At 36.7% G+C, this 23075-nt stretch overlaps 2 protein-coding genes across 2 annotated transcripts; both read left to right on the top strand.

Annotated features, from left to right (window-relative positions):
- Positions 1-13776: 13776 nt before the first annotated feature.
- LOC124285511 lies at positions 13777-16991 on the top strand. Its single transcript, XM_046721751.1, has 5 exons — positions 13777-13863; positions 14074-14210; positions 15245-15467; positions 16311-16558; positions 16848-16991. The coding sequence occupies exons 2-5, from the start codon at positions 14094-14096 to the stop codon at positions 16989-16991; spliced, it is 732 nt and encodes a 243-aa protein (XP_046577707.1). The 5' UTR covers positions 13777-13863; positions 14074-14093.
- Positions 16992-17002: 11 nt separating this feature from the next.
- LOC124285507 lies at positions 17003-21266 on the top strand. The gene is made up of 9 exons (XM_046721749.1): positions 17003-17110; positions 17464-17526; positions 17928-17978; positions 18246-18313; positions 18473-18522; positions 19090-19192; positions 20472-20536; positions 20789-20875; positions 21017-21266. The coding sequence occupies exons 4-9, from the start codon at positions 18281-18283 to the stop codon at positions 21129-21131; spliced, it is 453 nt and encodes a 150-aa protein (XP_046577705.1). The 5' UTR covers positions 17003-17110; positions 17464-17526; positions 17928-17978; positions 18246-18280; the 3' UTR covers positions 21132-21266.
- Positions 21267-23075: the final 1809 nt, after the last annotated feature.

Raw genomic sequence — 23075 nt, 5'->3', positions numbered from 1 at the left:
ATTCAGTTTCACTGCCTGGATTATTTCCAAAGAAACCTACATCTGAATCATGGTCGATATCACTTAGATCGACTGAAAATGTTTCTTCCTCATCAGGTGAATTGTAAATATTACTAATTGGATCATGTACATTGTCTTCCATCCACGTGAAAGTGTAATTGTCTTGAATACCATCAAGATTTTCCTGAATAATGCCATCAGGAGCATTACTTTTACACTCTAATTCTAAGACTGTTACAATTTCATCAGCTTTGGTGGCAGACTGACGACGAATGGTCCTGTCAGAAAGTATCCTATCTGTATTCATGCTGACTGAACTCATCTGTAAAAGAGTCAAGGCTCTACTTAATCTAAATGTTATTTGGCACTGAACATTGTAAGTTATTGTGTATGACAATCAGTTCTCACATTTATTACCATATTACTGATATGTTCAATTTCTTTAAATATACCTGGGTGCCTATTCTCGAAAGTGTCCCTGCTAAGACAGATCATAACTAGTAAGGACAGGAATTAGAACATCCTACTGTTAGGATAATACCCATCCTCGAAACTATCCTATCCCTGTCCTAGCTTGAAATACCGATGCTAGCTAGGATATCAAGCTCTTTAGTAGGTGAGATAGAAAAAAATTCATTAAGTTGGGGATTCCCCTATATGTTACCAATGAGTTATGGCATGAAAAACACATAGTAATAAGGGCAACTACAATCTCGTTTACAAGATAAAAGGAAAGGCTAGAAATCAAAGTAAAGAGCTTTAAAGTGGTGACATTCAGCTTTTGATGGACTTACTAGATCTGGAGGAAATAATAATTAATTATATTTATAATTGAATTTCATATCCAGAAAAATAGAGTGAACTCATACTGCGAATAGATTTAAAAAAATTGGATGAGATTTTTAATATCTATTTGTTCAAATTACCATACATCCAGAAAAAATATATAGTTATAATAATGTTAGTATGATAGATATTTTCATCACTTTATAACAGTTATGAAATTTTTTGAAAAATTTATTTATTCAATAAGTCTGCTATAAATGCAATAAGATATGTGCAAAAATATTTTAATGTTATTTGTTTTATTTTCTATAAAAATCTGGACTTGAACTCCCTTCAGGCGTCATCTCACAAAGTGTAAATTCACCTCTTAATAAGCAGGAGTTACTTCCCTTATCAAGTTGGCGTTTGTAGCGACCAGAACTGGGATACGACTGTAGCGACCAGAACTGGGATACGACCAGAACTGGGATAAACAGTCCACAATTTCGTGAAACCCGATTTGCTGCGGCACTGCTCCCGGCTAACGCTAAAACTTAAAGCCACTGATGTGCGGAATATGATTTGCTTCTTGTTTTTTTAGAAGAAATACAAATTAACATTTACCATTTCCAGATTCATTTTCGAATATGTAACCCTAATTGTTTCTCCACTATAATTTGGAAAAAAATCTTAAGTTTTCTTAATTATTTTATACTTGTCAACCGTATTATTCATTTGCATATATGGGACGATTAATTGTGTTATTTTAAAATGGAAACAAAATGTCATCCTGTTTGAAAAGGATTATCTGAAATGAATTCTGTTTCTTCATCACTTTGTGGTCACAATAATACCACAGAATCGTATACATTATTTAAAAATATTTCAAACACTAATTTGTGTTTCTGAAATAATTTTGATTGTAATTAGGTATGAATATTTTTTTCCATATTCGGGTGTTTGTCAACCAATTTGCTGCACTTATACCTGTGTCTATTTTCTAAATGACTTGCGTCGTTCAACTGAATGCGGCTCAGGGTTGAGACCAAACAAATTACATGAAATAAAGTTTTGAGAACAAAATACTAGGATGGATGAACATCACACAGAACTCCACACAGAATGAAAGACAGGAGAGGTGTTATATATAAGGCTAAAATCGTCACGCTTTTCGGTTCAATGAGTGTAGCCTTTGCGGTACTTGCAATACAATGTTATGGCTGAATGAACACAGCGCCTCCACTCGGAGGCTCTGACAAAGTACAGAGAAAATAGGATTAACGGGGACGCTCTTAATTTGAACACATATAAAAATATAAATAAAGTTATGTACACATTTTCACGTCTATTCTCCATTACACATTTTCTTTAATTCGACATTAGATAGTTCATTTTGAGGAGTCTTTCCTAAAAGATAAATGTATACCTCACGAGTTTAAATCTTTAAATATGTTTCTGCTTATGTATGCTGAAGATCTTGTTATTTTTTTCTGAATCTGTTGAAAGGTTGCAAACACAGTGGAAATCGTTGTCAGCTTATTCCACACGGTGGGAACTTGAAGTAAATATTGCTAAAACAAAGATAATGGTCTTCGGAAGAGTTGGTAAAGTTAAATAGTCAGAACGTTGGTTATATATAATGGTTGTGTCCTACAGGTTGTCGATACGTTTACATTTAGGAATAGGTTTTAATTATAATAACCGATTCTCAAAGGCACAGCTGCAGTTGTCTGATCAGGGTAGGATGGCCCCCTTTTCAATTTGCAATAATATCAGGTCGCTCTCTCTCAACCTGGAATGTATTTTATTTGTCTTTGATCGTTATGTTGGTAGTATACTATCTTATGCGTCTGAGATATGGGGGATATAATAAAGGCTTAAATTTTGAAAGGTTGCATTTGGATTTTTGCAAAAGGTTTTCAGGAGTTAAGAAGTAAGCATGTAATTCCATGGTTTATGCCGAGTTAGGTCGTTATCCGCTCATATGTAAAAGGCAATATAGCATGATTAAATATTGGTGTACGCTTCTTGTGTCTGAAAATAGCATTTTACAGGGTTGTTGTGAGTATTTGTATGAGGAGGCGGAGACCTGTGGTGTAAGAAAATGGGCGATCAGGTTAAAGGTATTTTGGCTTAACATTGGATTAACTGAATATGGTTAAGGCAGGAATTACCACTAGATTATCTAATAGTTATAAAACAAAGAAAAAATGATCAGGCTATTGAGTTTATCTTTAGTGATCTGTGCAACTCATCGAAAAGCGCAATTTATAAAAATATTATTATACAGTACAGAGTACAGATAACGGTAATTAAACAATTGTTTTGATAAGAAATCTATTTATTCCGACATGGATTATGCTTCCCGGCACCGTATCTTTAGCTTTGGCGGTACTCCCCACACCGTGGAAATTAGCTCTCCCGGGAAATCCGAAATATACATTTTAGCCTTCCCGGGACATCTGAAAAATAAATTTTAGCCTTCCCAGAACCACACCGTTAAATAGCCACTGGCCCGCTAGCCCGTGGCTACCAAAAATCCAGTCGGGCCAGTAAATCTTCACAGTCACTACAAAAAAAAGTGAATTTTCAAGGGTCATAAATATACCTCTCTCCGACTTGTTAAGTTATAATACACTTTTAGATCATGCAAGATTATGGCCTAATAAAAATGTTCACGATATTAGCAGCTTAATGGTGAAACCCGTGTCATGCCGACAACATATTATTCCCGTCTATCTTTTGCTTAGTTTCTACATTCAAATTTCGGGATAGTGAATTATTTTGTAGACTATACATTTTCAGGCATAGCTAGCCCGACTGGCTAGCAAAATGTGGAAACCACACTGGAAAAATATATAACCATTATACACCTCTCCCTCTCCTCCCTATATATATAATCCACACAGAGCGGCATGGAGGGTTTATATCAGATATATCACTTTCACCTCACAGAAAGAAATCGTGAGAGTTTAGTTTTACATACACACTCAGCAATATTCCAGGTACACAGAGACGGTCTGTAAATAATCAAATCTGCACCTGACAATCCAGTGGTCAATGGCATGAGGATCGATATACACAATTGGGATACTATGACATGTGTCAACCAAGTCAGCGATACAGCCTGACCACCCGGATCTTCACGGGTCCCAGAAAGAAAGGCGGAAGGGTCTGTATCTGGAATCAGACACTCTCTCTCTCTCTCTCTCTGTGTGTGTGTGTGTGTGGTGGTTGGGGATGGGGTTTGTCCGTAAGTGTTCAGTACAGCTCTCAGATCCATATACACAGGAGGGGTATCGGGTATCATCATCGTTCTTCAGAATGCTACAGATTTAAGACACATGTATCCCCATAGCAGCTTAAAAGCCGTATCATATATTATTGATGCAATTAATGCAAGATTTGGAGTTTCCTGTACAAACGTGAACTAAACTATCAGAGCAGCAAGACTGTTATATAACTGCTCAAACATTCATGTACAAGTAACGTCAAATGACACCTTATTTATATCCGTAGTTACATCATAGTGGTTTAGAAAGCAGAGACCGTGAGTGGAAGTTGCACTATTATTCCGAACATATCTACAAATATGTAGATATGAAACAATAGGTGCGATATATGTTCCCAAACGATACCGCAATAAGTCTGTTGGAGGAACTAATATTGTGGAACCCAGTTGATAGTATATGTATAGATTTAGCCTAAACCTCTTATGATCCATTGACACTGCAGTGTGTATAACAACGCTGCACACAGGTGAGACTGTAGTCACAGTGGTGTGGGGCGACTAGACATGGCCATACTTGGTGACATTGGAATGCTGCATCAATATTACCAAGTTATCAAAGCCTGGCATGGAGTAGTTGAATATCGTCTCGGACATTTCACAGAGACGATGAGTCGCAATCAACCAACAAACCAAATGTTTACCACCAGATGTTTTTCAGTTACCTCTAACGAAATAACGAGATAATGACAATATCACCTATATCACATCTTTATTGTTGGATGGTACTTTCAGTGACTGTTGGTTTACATGGGTACAGAGTCAGCCTCGTAGTTTAACTAATATAAATCTAAGCGGGCTGCACTGATTTACATGTTTGTGTTGTTTCTTATTGTTTGAGACAACCAACTCACGCATGCACACACACCTCGCTACAAGTGCATTAATCTTCACGCAAACTTACATTCTATTTCACTTCACCCTATGTAATGGAATACCGCTGAACAGTATGACATAAAATTAATAAATGTAATATTACCAATGGTGAGTTCATTTTTAGGCCAGCGCTCAGCAATATTTCAGCTACACGGCGTCGGTCTAATAATCGAGTCTGGACCAGAAAATCCAGTGCTTAACAGCATGAGCATCGATCTACGCACTTTTGATAGGATGACATGTGTCAACACTTCAGCAGCTTCACCACCCGATCCCGTTAGTTGCCCCTTACGACAAGCATGGGTTGCTGAAGATAAATTCTAGCCCGGATCTTCACGGGTCTATTACCACTGGAAGCTGTGCAGTATGACATCAATGTTATGTTACCACTGGAAGCTGGGCAGTGTGACATCAATGTTATGTTACCACTGGAAGCTGTGCAGTATGACATCAATGTTATGTTACCACTGGAAGCTGGGCAGTATGACATCAATGTTATGTTACCACTGGAAGCTGGTCAGTATGACATCAATGTTATGTTACCACTGGAAGCTGGGCAGTAGGACATCAATGTTATGTTACCATTGGAAGCTGGGCAGTATGACATCAATGTTATGTTACCACTGGAAGCTGGGCAGTATGACATCAATGTTATGTTACCACTGGAAGCTGGGCAGTATGACATCAATGTTATGTTACCACTGGAAGCTGGGCAGTATGACATCAATGTTATGTTACCACTGGAAGCTGGGCAGTATGACATCAATGTTATGTTACCACTGGAAGCTGGGCAGTATGACATCAATGTTATGTTGCCACTGGAAGCTGGGCAGTATGACATCAATGTTATGTTACCACTGGAAGCTGGTCAGTATGACATCAATGTTATGTTACCACTGGAAGCTGGGCAGTATGACATCAATGTTATGTTACCATTGGAAGCTGGGCAGTGTGACATTAATGTCATGTTACCTCTGGAAGCTGGGCAGTATGACATCAATGTTATGTTACCATTGGAAGCTGGGCAGTGTGACATCAATGTTATGTTACCACTGGAAGCTGTGCAGTATGACATCAATGTCATTTACTGCTGGAAGCTGGGCAGTGTGAGATCAATGTTATGATACCACTGGAAGCTGGGCAGTGTTACATCAATGTTATGTTACCACTGGAAGCTGGGCAGTATGACATCAATGTTATGTTACCATTGGAAGCTGGGCAGTGTGACATCAATGTTATGTTACCACTGGAAGCTGTGCAGTATGACATCAATGTCATTTACTGCTGGAAGCTGGGCAGTGTAAGATCAATGTTATGATACCACTGGAAGCTGGGCAGTGTTACATCAATGTTATGTTACCACTGGAAGCTGGGCAGTATGACATCAATGTTATGTTACCACTGGAAGCTTGGCAGTATGATATCAATGTTATGTTACCAGTGGATGCTGGGCAGTATGATATCAATGTTATGTTACCAGTGGATGCTGGGCAGTATGATATCAATGTTATGTTACCAGTGGATGCTGGGCAGTATAATATCAGTGTTATGTTACCAGTGGATGCTGGGTAGTATGATATCAATGTTATGTTACCAGTGGATGCTGGGCAGTATAATATCAATGTTATGTTACCAGTGGATGCTGGGCAGTATGATATCAATGTTATGTTACCAGTGGATGCTGGGCAGTATAATATCAATGTTATGTTAACAGTGGATGCTGGGCAGTATGATATCAATGTTATGTTACCAGTGGATGCTGGGCAGTATAATATCAATGTTATGTTACCAGTGGAAGCTGGGCAGTATAATATCAATGTTATGTTACCAGTGGAAGCTGGGCAGTATGATATCAATGTTATGTTACCACCGGAAGCTGGGCAGTATGATATCAATGTTATGTTACCACCGGAAGCTGGGCAGTATGATATCAATGTTATGTTACCAGTGGATGCTGGGCAGTATAATATCAATGTTATGTTACCAGTGGATGCTGGGCAAATGACACCAATGTAGCATTATTGATTGAGGCTGTAGATTTGAAAAGCATTATCCCATGGCTAGCTATAGTGGAGGGAATATGTGTAATAATATAGTCACAGATCTGTCATAATCAACAGTTGATCTTGTGCGCTCAGATGCTGTTCACAAGTGTAAAATGTGATTTACTATCACCTGCCAGAAATGGATATGTTAAGATTCCATATAATAGAGTCAAAAGGCTTATAATTAGTACATGCACTATGGATCCATTGATTTCTGATTCTGCTCACAAGTTGAAATGTTATCTACTATCACATGCAAAATTCTTATTTTAAGGGTGTTATCATATTTTTTTTTTTGTTGACTGAACATGAGCAATAAGAAAAAAGTCCCAATCTCTTAAAATGTGTACTGTTGATTTCATAATTCTATGCCACCAATAAACAACTGCAGAAATAGCTTACACTAGCAAATGGTCTACAACATGCTGGGCCACATTTGCATCCATTGTTATGAATGTGTTTAATAATGAACCAATTTTTAGGCCATATTCTACAGTCTATTATTGAACAATCCAATGGTTGATGATTTGCTCTGGCTCCCAGTATGATATCCTATATATTTCCAGATATACATGGGAGTGAGTAAGTTTAGTTTTACGCCACACTCAGCAATAAGCTATATGTCTGGATCAGACAATCCAGTGGTCAACAGCATGAGCATCAATCTCTGAGCCAATGACATGTGTCAACCAAGTCAGCCCTGACCAGGCGAAGTCGCCCTTACAAGCATGGGTTACTGAAAGCCAAATCTAACCCGTACATTCACAGGTAACGACATGCATGCATGCATGTTTTTGTTTTTCTTCTTTATGCCTGACATGCCTCAGTCACATAACAATGCAGAGTTAATTGCATGACTTGGATGACAGGGCCATGTGTACCTCTCAAGAGATTGTAAAGCTGAGCCACTAACAAGTTACACATTCTACATTCTTTATTGAATGGAAACCTGTGTTGATTTATTGTTTCTGTGTCTGATTAGTAAATATTTTATTATTCATTGTGATTTAGTACTGTCTGCAAGTAATTATGACTATATTGCAGTAATATGAATTTAACTGAAACCGATCCTTCTTCCATAATTTAAATCCTGCACATTGGTATATTTGTAAAACAAAATGTGAATGAAGATGATAAAATGCCTTATTTTAAATGCTCTATATTTTCATTGCATTAAGATAACACCTACCCTTGTGCACAAAGGATGATTTGTACTCTTTGCCATGTGGCCTATGATGCTGAATAAACATCTTGTTCTTGTTCTATTTTTCATTTTGCCTTAACACAGATGTTTGAAGAAAGCAGGTATGCATCTGTATGCATATAACATCATGTATATAATGATATGCAGGTTCTTTCCACAGGCAGAAAACAAACAGAATTTTATGTAATTGTTGTGATTGAACACACAGCACATAACATTGTTGTTCATTATGACAATTGCTAAATACTGCTACTTGCAACAAGTCAAAGGTGTTTGTTTAGGAATCTGCATCATAAGTATGCTATACCAATATCAATGAAAAGTAAAGGCCATGATAGTCATGCCATATATGTGACTTTGGACTGAGGATGTAAATAAGAGAGCTCAGTACTTGAAACCTATTCCTAGAACCTATTAAGATTTTTTTGGGCATCCTCATTTGTATGGTAGGTTAGGAACTGGCAAACATTACTCATCATAAAATGAGCTTTCCCATCTTCAGTTACTACTGCATACCTGTAACTACATGTATATTATTCATGACTCAAAATCTGTTCTTGACACAAAATCATAAAATAGCACACACCTAACATATATTCCAGTTCCTTTTATCAAATTTACAACTAAAATCACTGGATTGCTGAACATGCTAGTCTATCACCCAAACTTTTAAAGGTAAGAGCTTACTCAAAAGTCATTCCTAAATTACTTGTCAAATAAGAATATGATATAATAAAGAAGTTGTTATCCATAGACTATCATACCTTTCTTATTATTAACTTCTAAAATGGCAATCAAGCAGATCACTTGTCCAACAGTAGACACATTCATTAAACCTCACACCTAATGCTTTAATGGGTCCAACTTTAACATTAAAATATATGTTGTACAAGGGTCAAAACTTAGACACACTATCTATTTACATTCCTGTCTAAACTTACTCTTAGGCATATACATTCCACTCAAAATTGATTCACAGATTTACAAATCTTTTCACAAAGTATTATTATTTCTCCCACAAAATTCCCTACATGAGCTAATCACCTTGCTCAAATTAACAGAGGTTCTCACAGCTTCCATGGAGTCAGTTTCTCCTTGGAATTCATATATCAACAATCCAGTGAGCAGCAGCAGATCTGAACAGACAGCTACTCAGTAGCAATTAGGGAAGCATCAGTTGATATGTTTATGGGAAGTCTGCACTGTCAGTGCTGCACTAGCTAGCCTGTATTCAGTTGCTTCAGCCATTAACAGACCAATGAACCTTTCTGTTTTAACTAGGAATTTCCACTTTTAACAATTTAGCTCAAGCAAGTCTAGAAGAGACAAACACTCACATCCAAAGATAATGGCGATTTGTCTATACGGTGATCATAATCAACCTTTGCATAATGTCATCAGATTTACATACTTGATATTTTCGTAAAATCAACTGTTAGAGTTATATACATGTATGAATTAAGTGAAATGTTCATATTACATATAATCATTGGATTATTAAATAGAGGAATTTTCTTTCTCCAATACATATTATATACAACTTGATGTTTGCAGTAAATGTGAGAAATGCATCCTAGATATGTAATGATACTTGTTGATAATAATGAAATGTCACTTACAGCATTCATGTTAAAGGAAAGCATCTTCTTTGGTGGCGTATGATTCTTTGTTATACACCATCATGTACTGTGCAAGGTTATACCAATAGGTAATAGGTAATATATTCATCTCACACCTTGCTCTTCACCAAAAGCTCAAGCCTATTATGGTGTGCATTTAAAATGTAGCAAACCTGATGTTATTCATAAAATACTTTTCTATGTCCAGATTATATTTACAAAGTATTAAACTTGTGGTAAACTGAATTAAATGTATGCAAACAACTTTAGTAGCAAAGTTAAATCCTGCATATACATGACACATCTAAACCAAACTGATGACCTATTTGCTGTAAATACTTGAACAGATACTGTCATGTCACAAATGAATGTGCCTTCTCAATCACTGAATCACAGCTGCCTAAAATGCCACCAAGTTATGCTGTGAACTGCTTGCACCCCTTCCTCCCTCAGATGCCAAGACACCCCTCCCTTCTCTAACCATCCCCAGTGTCAGTGTCAGTGTCTAACTGGTAACTAGCTGAAGGTTGTTGAAATTAATTAACAGTGTAAAGAAATTTGACCTCTGGGTATAAAACCAAAGACTATTCAATGCCTTTATCAGACAGTACAAAGTTTTCTTTCAAGAACAGTTGTTATAGTACAGGCACTGATACAGAAACAAGTCTCTGAAAAAAACTTCAAAGTAGAAGAATGGTCAACATCACCTGAATGCTCACACAAACAGGTAAGTTAATCTGCCACTGACTGCACTGTGCTGTAATATCAACTTACAAAGTTAACTTTCAGTTAGTCCTTTGGTTAGATTGTTCTACACTGTCATACATTCTTGAGAAGGAATGTTATTGGTATACTTATCATTGTAATTCTATATATTATTATTGTTATCCTTCTTAATTGAATTATATGCATGAGTTTTCAATGGAATTTGTAAGAGAAACTATGGCAATGAAAATTATTTACCCTGTGTTTATCTTGATGAGGCCATTCAAGAATAACTGCTATGAACACAATTAAAAAGCACATATGAGGAAGGTTTTGATATTTTTAGATTAACTCTTACAAATGGTGACCCTATTTGTTTTCAAGAATCTGAGAATGAGTCAGTATAGTAGCATAATGATTGAACTTTAGTTTGTGACCCCACAACTGATTTAGGCAATTACATTATTGCATAAACAATCCAGAACCTAGAAATGAAGTAGATATTTATAACCTCGCCCAACCTTGAAGAGAATTGAAAAGAGAACTTAAACAAAACAGTAGAGTAGAAACATATTTAAGTTGAACAAGGAATTATATGTTACTGATCCTGATGTGAGTAAGATGGAAAATGACTTTTCAAATATAATGTGAAAAATTGATGATTTATTGAGCCATTTAAAGGAAACATTCAGAAATAATAAGAAAAAACTTCCTTAGTATAAGTGAAGTTATGTCATCAAGGTCTTAAAAATATCAACAGAAAATAACATGGAAAACAGATATCACATGGAATTCAATTGTAGAATGAGAAACAAACATGAATTAATTTGTGACATCACCCAAAAAATCAGCAACACAGAAAGGGGGAAAATGTGATGGTAAACTGATATCAAATGTCTAAGAAATATTATTTTTAACTGTTATTTTAAATACTGAAGATAATATAAAAATGAAGAATAGCTTACATAACTGAAATTACAATCTAGCCATTGATATGGCAGAATGAATATAATAATAATAACAGATCGAGTCTTGGTTTTCACTGAAGAGAAATGTTTAACATATTAAAGATATATAGAAATATGAATTTACAGATACATCAAAGATATAAACAATAACAACCAAATGACTGAAATGTCATTACCTATATTCCAAATTCAAGTATAAAGGAAATTATAATACCATGATTTCATAAATATCCTTTTGTATTAGGTCAATTTATTGAAGGCATATACAAAATTCTGTATAACTCAGAAGAAAGTTTAAAATCAACTTGGCAACTATTACTTATTTCATAACATGTCAAGATTAATAAGTTAACATTGACTAGACTTGTATTATCTGTATTGTATCAGTGGGTAGTTCTATTAAAATCTGTTCATGCTTTCCCCTTGACTGGTAAGGTAAGTGCTAGGAATTATGTTTGACACAAAATTACAGTACATATCACTACCAAATACCAGGAAAATACTAATAAATACTAATAAGACATCAGAAAGTGGAGAAAGAGATGCAATTCATGTATTCTTACTCTGTACCAAACCTCCAAGTACATAATGTCATCGATGGGATAATATATCATATATTTTCTATAGCATTTGCTCATATCAGTATTTTACCTTTCTCGGGCAGTAACTTTTTACAAATGTTATAAAAAAGCTGCACATCTAGATGAATAAATTATGTTTACTAAGAGTAAAATTATAATCAACTTAACTATAAATACTGAATGTTTAAAATTTATTGAGCTCTATCATAAAAGTATGATCAATAACATATCTGATACAGTTAATTGAAAAAATATGTCACAAGATCAATATTCTTTTACAAAGAAAGTGTAATCCCAAATATAACAATAATTAAATATTCTTTTCCTTCCTTCAGGACACAATGCCTCCTCCATGCTTGTCACCAGAGCTCTACAATTCAGTGGAAGACATACTTTCTGCAAGCATCAATGTTCCAGTGAAAGAGAGATCTTTAATTCAAAAATTAGCATATAAGAAAATTAGCAAATATAAACTTTGTCTCAAAGATATTCACAACCAGGTTTCTGGTGAAAAAGAAAAGAGAATCCTTTCACTGGGTAAAATTGTCCCCAAAAGTGATGAAATAGAGAATATTTTGTAGAAGCCTTTTGTCAAATGACAAAAGGGCGGAGCACGACGCCTATATTCCACAACATCTCAGCATTTCCATGGAATAAGCAGGCCCCAAATAGAACGTTACATCCAGAGAAGCAGCAGTTTGACAAAGTTGCATCCAACCTTCCAAAATAAGGCACCCTTAAAACCTGTGAGAGCATGTGTACCTTTGAAAGACACCAAATTGACTTAGTAGATTTCAGCAGCAAATTAGAAACTAAAGATGGGATCACCTATCGCTTTGTGTTGTGTATATTGGACGTTTTTTCTAGGTTTTTATGGCTTAGGCCATTATGTGACAAAACATCACAGAGTGTTGTTAAAAGTTTAGTGCAGGTGTACTTAGATCACCAATGGGGTGCTCCCAAAATTATTCAAACAGATCAGGGTGGCGAGTTTAAGGGCATGATGAATTCACTCTGTGAAAAACTTGGAGTCAGGCTCATCCATTCTCAAGCCTACCACCCACAGTCTCAAGGAAAGGTAAGAAATTGTCTTCAATAATAACAGGTAGAGTCTGTTTCCAGCCAAGCTGCATGTTGCATGTAGGTCCTTATAGTTGTAGTGAGGGACCGTTCATAATTTATGGGTGGTGTGGGTGGGGTGTGTGTAATGGATAAAAATGATTGCCATGGAGGACAGTGGTGATATATCTGTAAATACAGATGAAAACAAATAATGGAACTAAACCCCTTTGATATTCATAAGAAAACTGTCAAAAGCTACCTCACCACCCCTGCACATATGTTTCCCAAGATAAAAGCAACAAAAACCTTTCCACATCAATAAGAAATCAGATGTATGCTGAGTCGAATGTATGATTCCCACTATATCATCAGCATGTGATTGTATGTGTTCATGAATCATCATCAAATAGTGATGATACCAGAGGTGAAAAGGTGAGCAGTGGCACCCTTCAAAAACACTTGTGAAGGCAAGTCTCACCTGTTACAACATGGGAACATATGACAGAAGTCAAAATAGGTATTTGCATTTGACACAATATTTTCACTGCTAGCATATTAAAGGAAGCCTTTAATGAAGAGGATATTTTCAAACATAAACGTAATTTTCATAATTTCAGGAAGATGCGCTCACATAGAGTGTGGAAGGACTGTTTGGCGGTATGACCTTCAGCACCTGGATGATATCTCCTGGGTAGACAGTCTTCCTGACTATTGCCGCATTCACAATGAATCGGTCAACTCAGCAATTGGTAAGATATTTAAGAGCGAAGAAAATGGCCCTGATCATGGCATTATCTCATCCCACAGAAATACTCTGAAAGTAAGTCCTGATGACTGATGACAGTCCCACTACTGGTAACCTGTAACTTTTTGTAACAAGTCCATGCTGATACAAGCTGTTTTTGTCTGTGGTTTGTTCTAAGCGTTTTCTGGGATACTGTGCATTATATATATTGTAGGTTGCAGTCCTTACAGAGCCATGTTTGGATTCCATCCACACCATATCACCAGGCTGTTGAAAGCAGGAGGGAAAAGTATGGATGGATACACATGTGAAGGCAATGCAGAATATGAAACTGTTGAAGAACATTCTCAGGTGACTGGAATTGCATTGCATATGGTATGGTATGGCATATGATATGTGTGATATAGCTTGGTATATGGTATGTATAGTAGGGTGTTGTATGTGGTATGGTATGATATGGTATGACATGTGATATGGTATGGCATATTAAATGGTATGGTATAGCAAATGGTATGGTACGACATGCTATGCTATGATATGGTATGGCATTACATATGGTATGGTATGGCATATGATATGGTATGATAAGGTATGGCATATGGTATGGTATGACATATGATATGGTATGGCAAATGGTATGGTATGGTATGTTGTGCATGGTATGGTATGCTAGGCCATTGCATTTTGTATGGTATGGTATGGCATATGATATGGCATGACATATGATATCATATGGTATGGTATAGTAGGGTATTGTAGGAGGTATGGTATGACATATGATATGGTATAGCATATGGTATGGTATTATATTATATGGTATGGTATTGCATTGCATATGGTATAGTATGGCATATGATATGGTATGGAATAATAAATGGTATGTTATGGTATGACATATCATATGGTATGGTGTATGATATGGTATATGGTATGGTATATGGTATTGTATATGGTATGGTATGGTATACTCTATGGTATGGTATGGTATATGTTATGTTATATGGTATGACATATGGTATGGTTTATGGCATGGTGTATGGTATGGTGTATGATATATGGTACATGGTATGGTATATGGTATCGTATGGTGTGGTATGGCAGGGCATGACGTTGCATATGGAGTGTTATGGTGCGGCATATGATATGATATGGTTATGGCATATGATATGGCATATGGTATGTTATATGGAATGGCATGGTATGCAATGGCATCTGATATGGTATGGTACAATATTCTATGATATGATATGGTATTGCAAATGGTATGGTAAGGTATGACATGTGTGATATGGTGTGGTAGATGGTATGGTATGGTTTGGCATATGATATGGTATGGTATGGTATGGACGCATGTATGGTCTTATAATTTATTTACTTTTTATTAGGTTAGTGAAGGGACCCTTAGCAGATTGAAAGAACTGCAAGACATCAGGAGAGAAGTCCTGATAAAATCAGACAAATCTTCATCGAAAATGGTGGATAAACATTTGAAGACCAATCCCCCTTCTCAGTATGAAGTGGGGGAGATTGTCCTTGTTCGTCATCTGGGCAAGGACAAAGGAGTAACCAGGGGTGGGCAGAAGATCACCTCTCCAAAAGCTGTTGAGGGTGAGATTTTACAAGTGGACAACAAGCTCCACAAATACAAGGTGCGGATTGGAAAAAAAGTTTCATGGCGATCTGTTTGCCAGATTACAGCATTAACAAGGCAAAAGGAAGGAGAAAAGAGAAGGCAAAGTAGACATACAGGTGCAGTCTGTTAGGGTCATATGTTCAAAGACTGCTAGTATATACGTGTCACCATATCCTTTAAACTTTCACAAAACATTCTGTTATTAAGTAGTTAGCACATAAATACAAAAGGTTGCTAACTTTAAAAATAACCTTAATGCTCAAGAGATTAATTTTGCTAACATTTCAGCATTTCACAAACTTTTTGTTTACTTTAATATGCACATATAGATGCTCAGTCATGCTGACCAAATATGCTTTTTGGACTATATAGGATAATCTTTTATGTTAATTGGAAGCGTGCAGGTACTACAATCCTTGTTTGAGTTTCCACATGTATGTTATCACTTACATAAATACATATGTGTGAGTTACAAATTTATGCAGCATCAGCATTACTTCAGCCACATGGTGACGAGACTAAGTTAACACATAAGCAATATCAAACTCATATACCAATATTAACATCACAATATTATATATTTACAATTTAGAACACTGGCTATCAGTTTCCATCAAGTACTTTATTATTAGATGACAGCTCACACGGGTAAGCAGAAGGAACGTATTTGATGCGTGTCTGAACACAGGTAAAGGAAGCAAATCCAAGATTTACCACTATAAGTTGCAAGCAAGAAAGGAAAGAAAATCTGAAGAATTTTTGTTTGCCCATGTCCTTCTGTCTAATTACCAATTCTGAAATTTGACATATATTTTCAGATATCTACATGAATGTCAGGGCACTACAAAAACAAATGATGACCCCAACAGCACTATCTTATGACCATCTTCTCCAGAAATTAGAAGACTTGGCAAGGGAAAGGGGCCGTGTAGTGAAACACAACTCAGGTGGAGGAAACTGCATGTTTCTGTCCCTGAGTGACCAGATCTATCATGTGCTGAACTTGGAAATGAATGCTCTGGAGGTTAGGGACAACATTGTGGAGCATCAGGACACACCCAATACAGTAAGCCAGCATTGAAACTTGTTTTTAGTATATTACTTAATATACACAGTGGTTTTGTATGACATGTTATCTTACCTTGAGAGAGTAAGTCTGGTTTAACATCATGACATATGACCTGGGGACACTAGACATGGGCTTCACCCATTTACCAATGATAATAACAGAATCTAGATTTGAGGCTTGTAGATATGAATGCTTTAAACACTGTGCTGCCCAATCACACTATAGTATTAAACCTAACTTGTGAGACTTTTCAAATAATAATTAATGATACATTTTGTACATGCAGATTGATGGAACACCACTGGATCAGTTTGTCTGCACACAGCAGTCATGGGAAGATTACCTTTCAACCATGGAGGCCCCTGGCACCTGGGGTGATCACCTGGTTCTCCTGGTGCTGCAGAGTTCCTCCAAGCTGACATTGAGGTAATCACAACAGCATCGGAAACACACCCGTCACGATCAAGGCAGTGAATAGACAAGATAAAACCAAGAAGCTATTCCTGGGACATATCTCTGAGTTCCATTATGTGAGCCTGAATGAACTAGGTAAGTACAAATTAATAGATTAACCACACCATAAACAATTATTTTCAAATGATATGAATTACACCAGCAGATGAGTAAACAAGTGGTTAACAGCTATGATCAATAATGTACAAATACCATCAGATCATGAATTACTGAGGACTTCTTTTTCATTCACCATAGTTAGGCAAATTCGATTCAAGTGTGGCGGCCAGTTCATGTTTTGTTAATGTAATTGATTACAATTGCATAAGATATCCAAGTTCTATGGTTTGGAATATCATAAATACTTTGGAATATTAATTAGGAATTAATATACAGTTAATTAGTCTTAATATCGGCCTTGATTTGCTCAAATATCTTCATTTTCTCAGGACAAATTTGCAGGGATTGTCACTTGGAGTTGTCGGTGTGCCAATGCGTGGACAACATTAATGGTGAGACTCTATTAATGGTACTTTTGTATTAATGTCCCTCTTCAACCCTTACAGTGCAAGAGAACTGTTGTAGTGACAGTACATAGAGATATCTGTATGTGGTATAATGTGTTAAATCACTGAACACAGACTGTCACAAACACTTTCCCTGTCAGTACACATATTAGCATCTACTATATAAGCACCATTATTGCTAGAAGCATGTATTTCTTCTACAATCATCGTCATGCATAAAGTTAATTCATTGTAACCATGGCAGTTGGTTCATTCATATTATTTGTTTTTATTTTTTATTCCTTTGCTGTAAAATGTAGGTTATGAAACATTATTATTAATGTACCAGTATTTATCTTCCCTGCAACTGTTAACATACTATGTCATCTTTACTTCCATTCACCCAGCAAGTGACACAAGATCATCCCCACCTGGTTATGGCAGTGAAGAGGACACAGGTGAGGATACCTTAGATCAAACACATTCATTATTGCTGAGGATAAAGTTAGAGATGAAATAGGAAAAGACTGATTGACCATAAAGCAGACACCAATGATTATGATGCTTAATAACATTCCTGGAGTTACCTACAGGGACAGGGTGCCAGAAAATAATGTATTACAACATTAACAAGCTTTATACTCTGAACTGTGCACTGACTAAATTCTATGATATTCTATGTATGGAGTTAAATTTCATCAACTATACAATATATTTTGATTCAGTTCCAGAAAGTAACAATATTCATCTACCAGAAACTATGCAAATTTCAAAGGCATTCTTTCAGAAAGAGGTAAGTGTTAAATAAGAATATATAAATATAAATATACATATATATGATATTTATTTTATAATATTTTAGCATATGAAAGAAACTGACAGTAAGTGAGTCTCACATTGTCCACAGTTTAGATGATGCATTTATACAGAGAGTTCATTATTATTTCTCTAGGAGGACAATCTTGCCACATATCTGCGGAATCTGATTCAGGGAATCTTCAGGTAAGAAAATGTAATGTAATGTGTCTAGCTTGTTCCTATATTCTTGTTCCATGTGATTTTTACTAACTAAACTAAACCTAAGAAAGTTCTCAACAGCATGAATGTTAAATGGGTGTTCGAAAAAAATAACCTATATTATTGATGAAGTCAAAATAACTACTGTAAATGCAATTGCCATTCCTATAGATAAGCCCCACAAAATAACTTCTGGTCCATGTTAGTTCAAAGAAAACGTTATCAACAATGTATGTCCATGGTGATATTGCATATGTAGTAACTCCAGTGTTAAAATATGTATAGAAAAAATAGTAGTGTTATTGAATACCCGGTATACCTTTACCCATGCTTGTCACAAGAAGCGACTGACGGGATCGGGTGGTCAGGCTCGATGTCTTGGTAAATAGACATGTGTCATTGTATCCTGGTTGGGCAGATCGACACTCATGTTGATGATCACTGAATTGTCTGGTCCAGACTTGAATATTTACAGACCACCAACATATGGCTAGAATATTGCTGAGTGCAGCATTAAACAACAAACAAACATTCAATGTACTCTCCTTACAGTGGCGACAGAGGTGGGAGAGGAGAGAGGCACACAATGTTTCTGCAAAGATATCCGTATCAGGACGTGAAGGCAGGCTTTGCAGCAAGTTACATACCAGTAGAGGTAACTAAAGTAGTAAATGATACTGTGCTTAAATGATGATGTTTAGTTTAATGTTAGACTTAAGAGCGTCCTTCATACCAATTTGGTACGTATTTGATGATATTGTAATAATGAAAAGACCCAAACAGACAAACACCCACCAATACCAACACTCACCTCCACCAATTAACAACCACAACCACACCCTCACCCACGACCACACCCATCCACTCAAATGCCTACACCCACCTCCAACCACAACCACACCCATGACCACACCCTCACCCACAATCACGACCATCAAGACCCATGCCCACATCCACACCCATTCACACCCACATCCACACCCATCCACACCCATGACCACACCCACATCCACACCCAGCCACCACAACCACACCCATCCAGACCCATGCCCACACCCATCTACAACCACACCCATCTAGACCCATGCTCACATCCACACCCATCGACTTCCACAACCACACCCATCCATACCCACACCCACACCCATCCACAACCGCACCACACCCACATCCACACCCATGCCCACACCAACACCCATCCACATCCACAACCACACCCATCCAGACCCATGCCCACACCCATCCACTTCCACACCCTCACCCATCCAGACCCACACCCACATCCATCCACAACCGCACCACACCCACACCCACATACACACCCATGCCCACACCAACACCCATCCACATCCACAACCACAACCATCCACATCCACAACCACACCCATCCAGAGCCATGCCCACACCCACCCATCCACAATCAAAACATCCAGACCCATCCAGAGCCATGCCCACACCCACCCATCCACAATCAAAACATCCAGACCCATCCAGAGCCATGCCCACACCCACCCATCCACAATCAAAACATCCAGACCCATCCAGACCCATCCACATCCACACCATTACCCATCCAGACCCACACCCACACCCATCCACAACCACATCCACACCCATCCAGACCCATGCTCACACCCACACACATCCACACTCACACCCATCCAAAACCACATCCACACCAATCCAGACCTATGCAGACACTCACACCAATCCAGACCCATGCCCAAACCCATCCACAACCACACCCACACCAACACCCACACTCACCCATCCACAACCACACCAATCCAGACCCATTCCCACAACCACAACCACACCCATACCAATACGCTCACCCTCACCCACAACCACACCAACACCACCCCACACCCACAGCCACACCCACAAATGAACATTACATGTTTCATGAGAATGTTTGAATTTTGAAACCGCAGCTCTATGGACACCTCCTGAAGTGGCTTGAAACCAACTTTACACGTCGTATCCCAAAAGACAAAAGGTTAGTTATTATCCAGTGACAACAACATACAGTAATCAGTATATAATGAATGTGCTTTGCTTGATCCTGTTCTTGCCAAGATGAGTTTCAATACACATCCTACTTTTGTTATGAATTGTCTTCATGAAAAATTTTAACTTCATCAATTTATATTTCATTAATTCATTCACTGATTCATTCATTAAAGTTAAACATGACATTAATGCAATTTTAAGACATGTACTACTACTATCAAGAACCTGTTTATTTCAGCTGCCCCTACACCAGCTCAATGACCACTGTCTTGGATGTGCACAATGTGGACGACAAACTCAAAGAACTGACTCTGCAGTACATGTGGTAATATATATTCACAATTTGTTTCTCTAATGTCAATTTTATAAAACAGTGGTTAGAGGGCATTTTCTTCTGGATGTTTCTTTATGTAGCTACCTAATGCAAACATGGTATGTTGATTATGTCTTTCTGTTTCTTTTACAGTGCAACATACATTTTTTATGTAGCAGTGAAAGAGGCGTGCTTGTACCTCACTGAGAAATCCACAAAACTCAACTACATGGATGTCAATAGAGAGTGCTCTGAAATGGAGTCTTAGAGAGAGAGAGAGAGAGAGAGAGGGAGAGAGACAGAAAGAGTATCTACAAAGTGTTGTACAGCATGGTTTAAATCTACTGAAGTACGATTTTCTCAGTTTACTGTAACTTAAAAAATTAAATTTACTTTAAATTCATTTTCAATTTTGTTTTGTTTTCTGCATTATGGAGGAGCATTGTTATTCAACAGATGCCACTGACCAGAAATGAGATAAGCAGCCTTTAAAACCTAGGAATGTACTGGGTCAATAGTTCTATTTTACAGGGATTTTTAACTATTATTATTAATCATGTGCCTTTGACGAGAAGTGGGATAATGCCTTTAAAACCTACATTTTATGGAATTTAAAGATATTATCAGGGCTGATGATAGCAAATAGCATTTCAAACCTGTGAGCAAATTATGAATGTACTGGGTCTATAATTCTATTTTACAGAGATTTTTAACTATCATTATGAATCACGTGCCTTTGACCAGAAGTGGGATAATGCCTTTAAAACCTAGGAATGTACTGGGTCAATAGTTCTATTTTACAGGGATTTTTAACTATTATTATTAATCATGTGCCTTTGACCAGAAGTGGGATAATGCCTTTAAAACCTACATTTTATGGAATTTAAAGATATTATCAGGGCTGATGATAGCAAATAGCATTTCAAACCTGTGAGCAAATTATGAATGTACTGGGTCTATAATTCTATTTTACAGAGATTTTTAACTATCATTATGAATCACGTGCCTTTGACCAGAAGTGGGATAATGCCTTTAAAACCTACAGTTTATGGAATTTCAAGATATTATCAGGGCTGATGATAGGAAGTAGCATTTCAAACATACAAGTAAATTATGAATGTACTGGGTCAATAATTCTATTTAACAGAGATTTTTATCTATTATTATGAATCACGTGCCTTTGACCAGAAGTGGGATAATGCCTTTAAAACCTACAGTTTATGGAATTTCAAGATATTATCAGGGCTGATGATAGGAAATAGCATTTTAAACCTACCAGTAAATTATGAATGTACTGGGTCACTAATTCAAATGTTCAGAGGTTGTAAACTATTATTAGGAATGACGTGCCTTTGACTAGAAGTGGGATAATGCCTTTAAAACCTACAGTTTATGGAATTTAAAGATATTATCATTGCTGATGATAGCAAATAGCATTTCAAACATGTGAGCAAATTATTAATGTACTGGGTCTATAATTCTATTTTACAGTGATTTTTAACTATCATTATGAATCACGTGCCTTTGACCAGAAGTGGGATAATGCCTTTAAAACCTATAGTTTATGGAATTTCAAGAAGTTTTCTTGGCTGATGATAGGAAATAGCATTTCAAACCTACCAGTAAATTATTAATGTATTGAGTCAATAATTCAAATGTTCAGAGGTTTTTAACTATTATTATGAATCATGTGCCTTTGACCAGAAGTGGGATAATGCCTTTAAAACCTACAGTTTATGGAATTTCAAGATATTATCAAGGCTGATGATAGGAAGTAGCATTTCAAACATACAAGTAAATTATGAATGTACTGGGTCAATAATTCTATTTAACAGAGATTTTTATCTATTATTATGAATCAAGTGCCTTTGACCAGAAGTGGAATAATGCCTTTAAAACCTACAGTTTATGGAATTTCAAGAAGTTTTCTTGGCTGATGATAGGAAATAGCATTTCAAACATGTGAGCAAATTATGAATGTACTGGGTCTATAATTCTATTTTACAGAGATTTTTAACTATTATTATGAATCGCGTGCCTTTGACCAGAAGTGGGATAATGCCTTTAAAACCCACAGTTTATGGAATTTCAAGATATTATCACGGCTGATGATAGGAAGTAGCATTTCAATCATGTGAGTAAATTATGAATGTACTGGGTCTATAATTCTATTTTACAGAGATTTTTAACTATTATTATTAATCACATGCAT

The sequence above is a fragment of the Haliotis rubra genome, unplaced genomic scaffold (genome assembly GCF_003918875.1).
Source record: "Haliotis rubra isolate DU_JTF1 unplaced genomic scaffold, ASM391887v1 Scf361, whole genome shotgun sequence".
NCBI classification, from domain to species: Eukaryota; Metazoa; Mollusca; class Gastropoda; order Lepetellida; family Haliotidae; genus Haliotis; species Haliotis rubra.
Note: the sequence above shows the minus strand (reverse complement) of the source record. Positions and strands in the feature narration are given on the sequence as shown.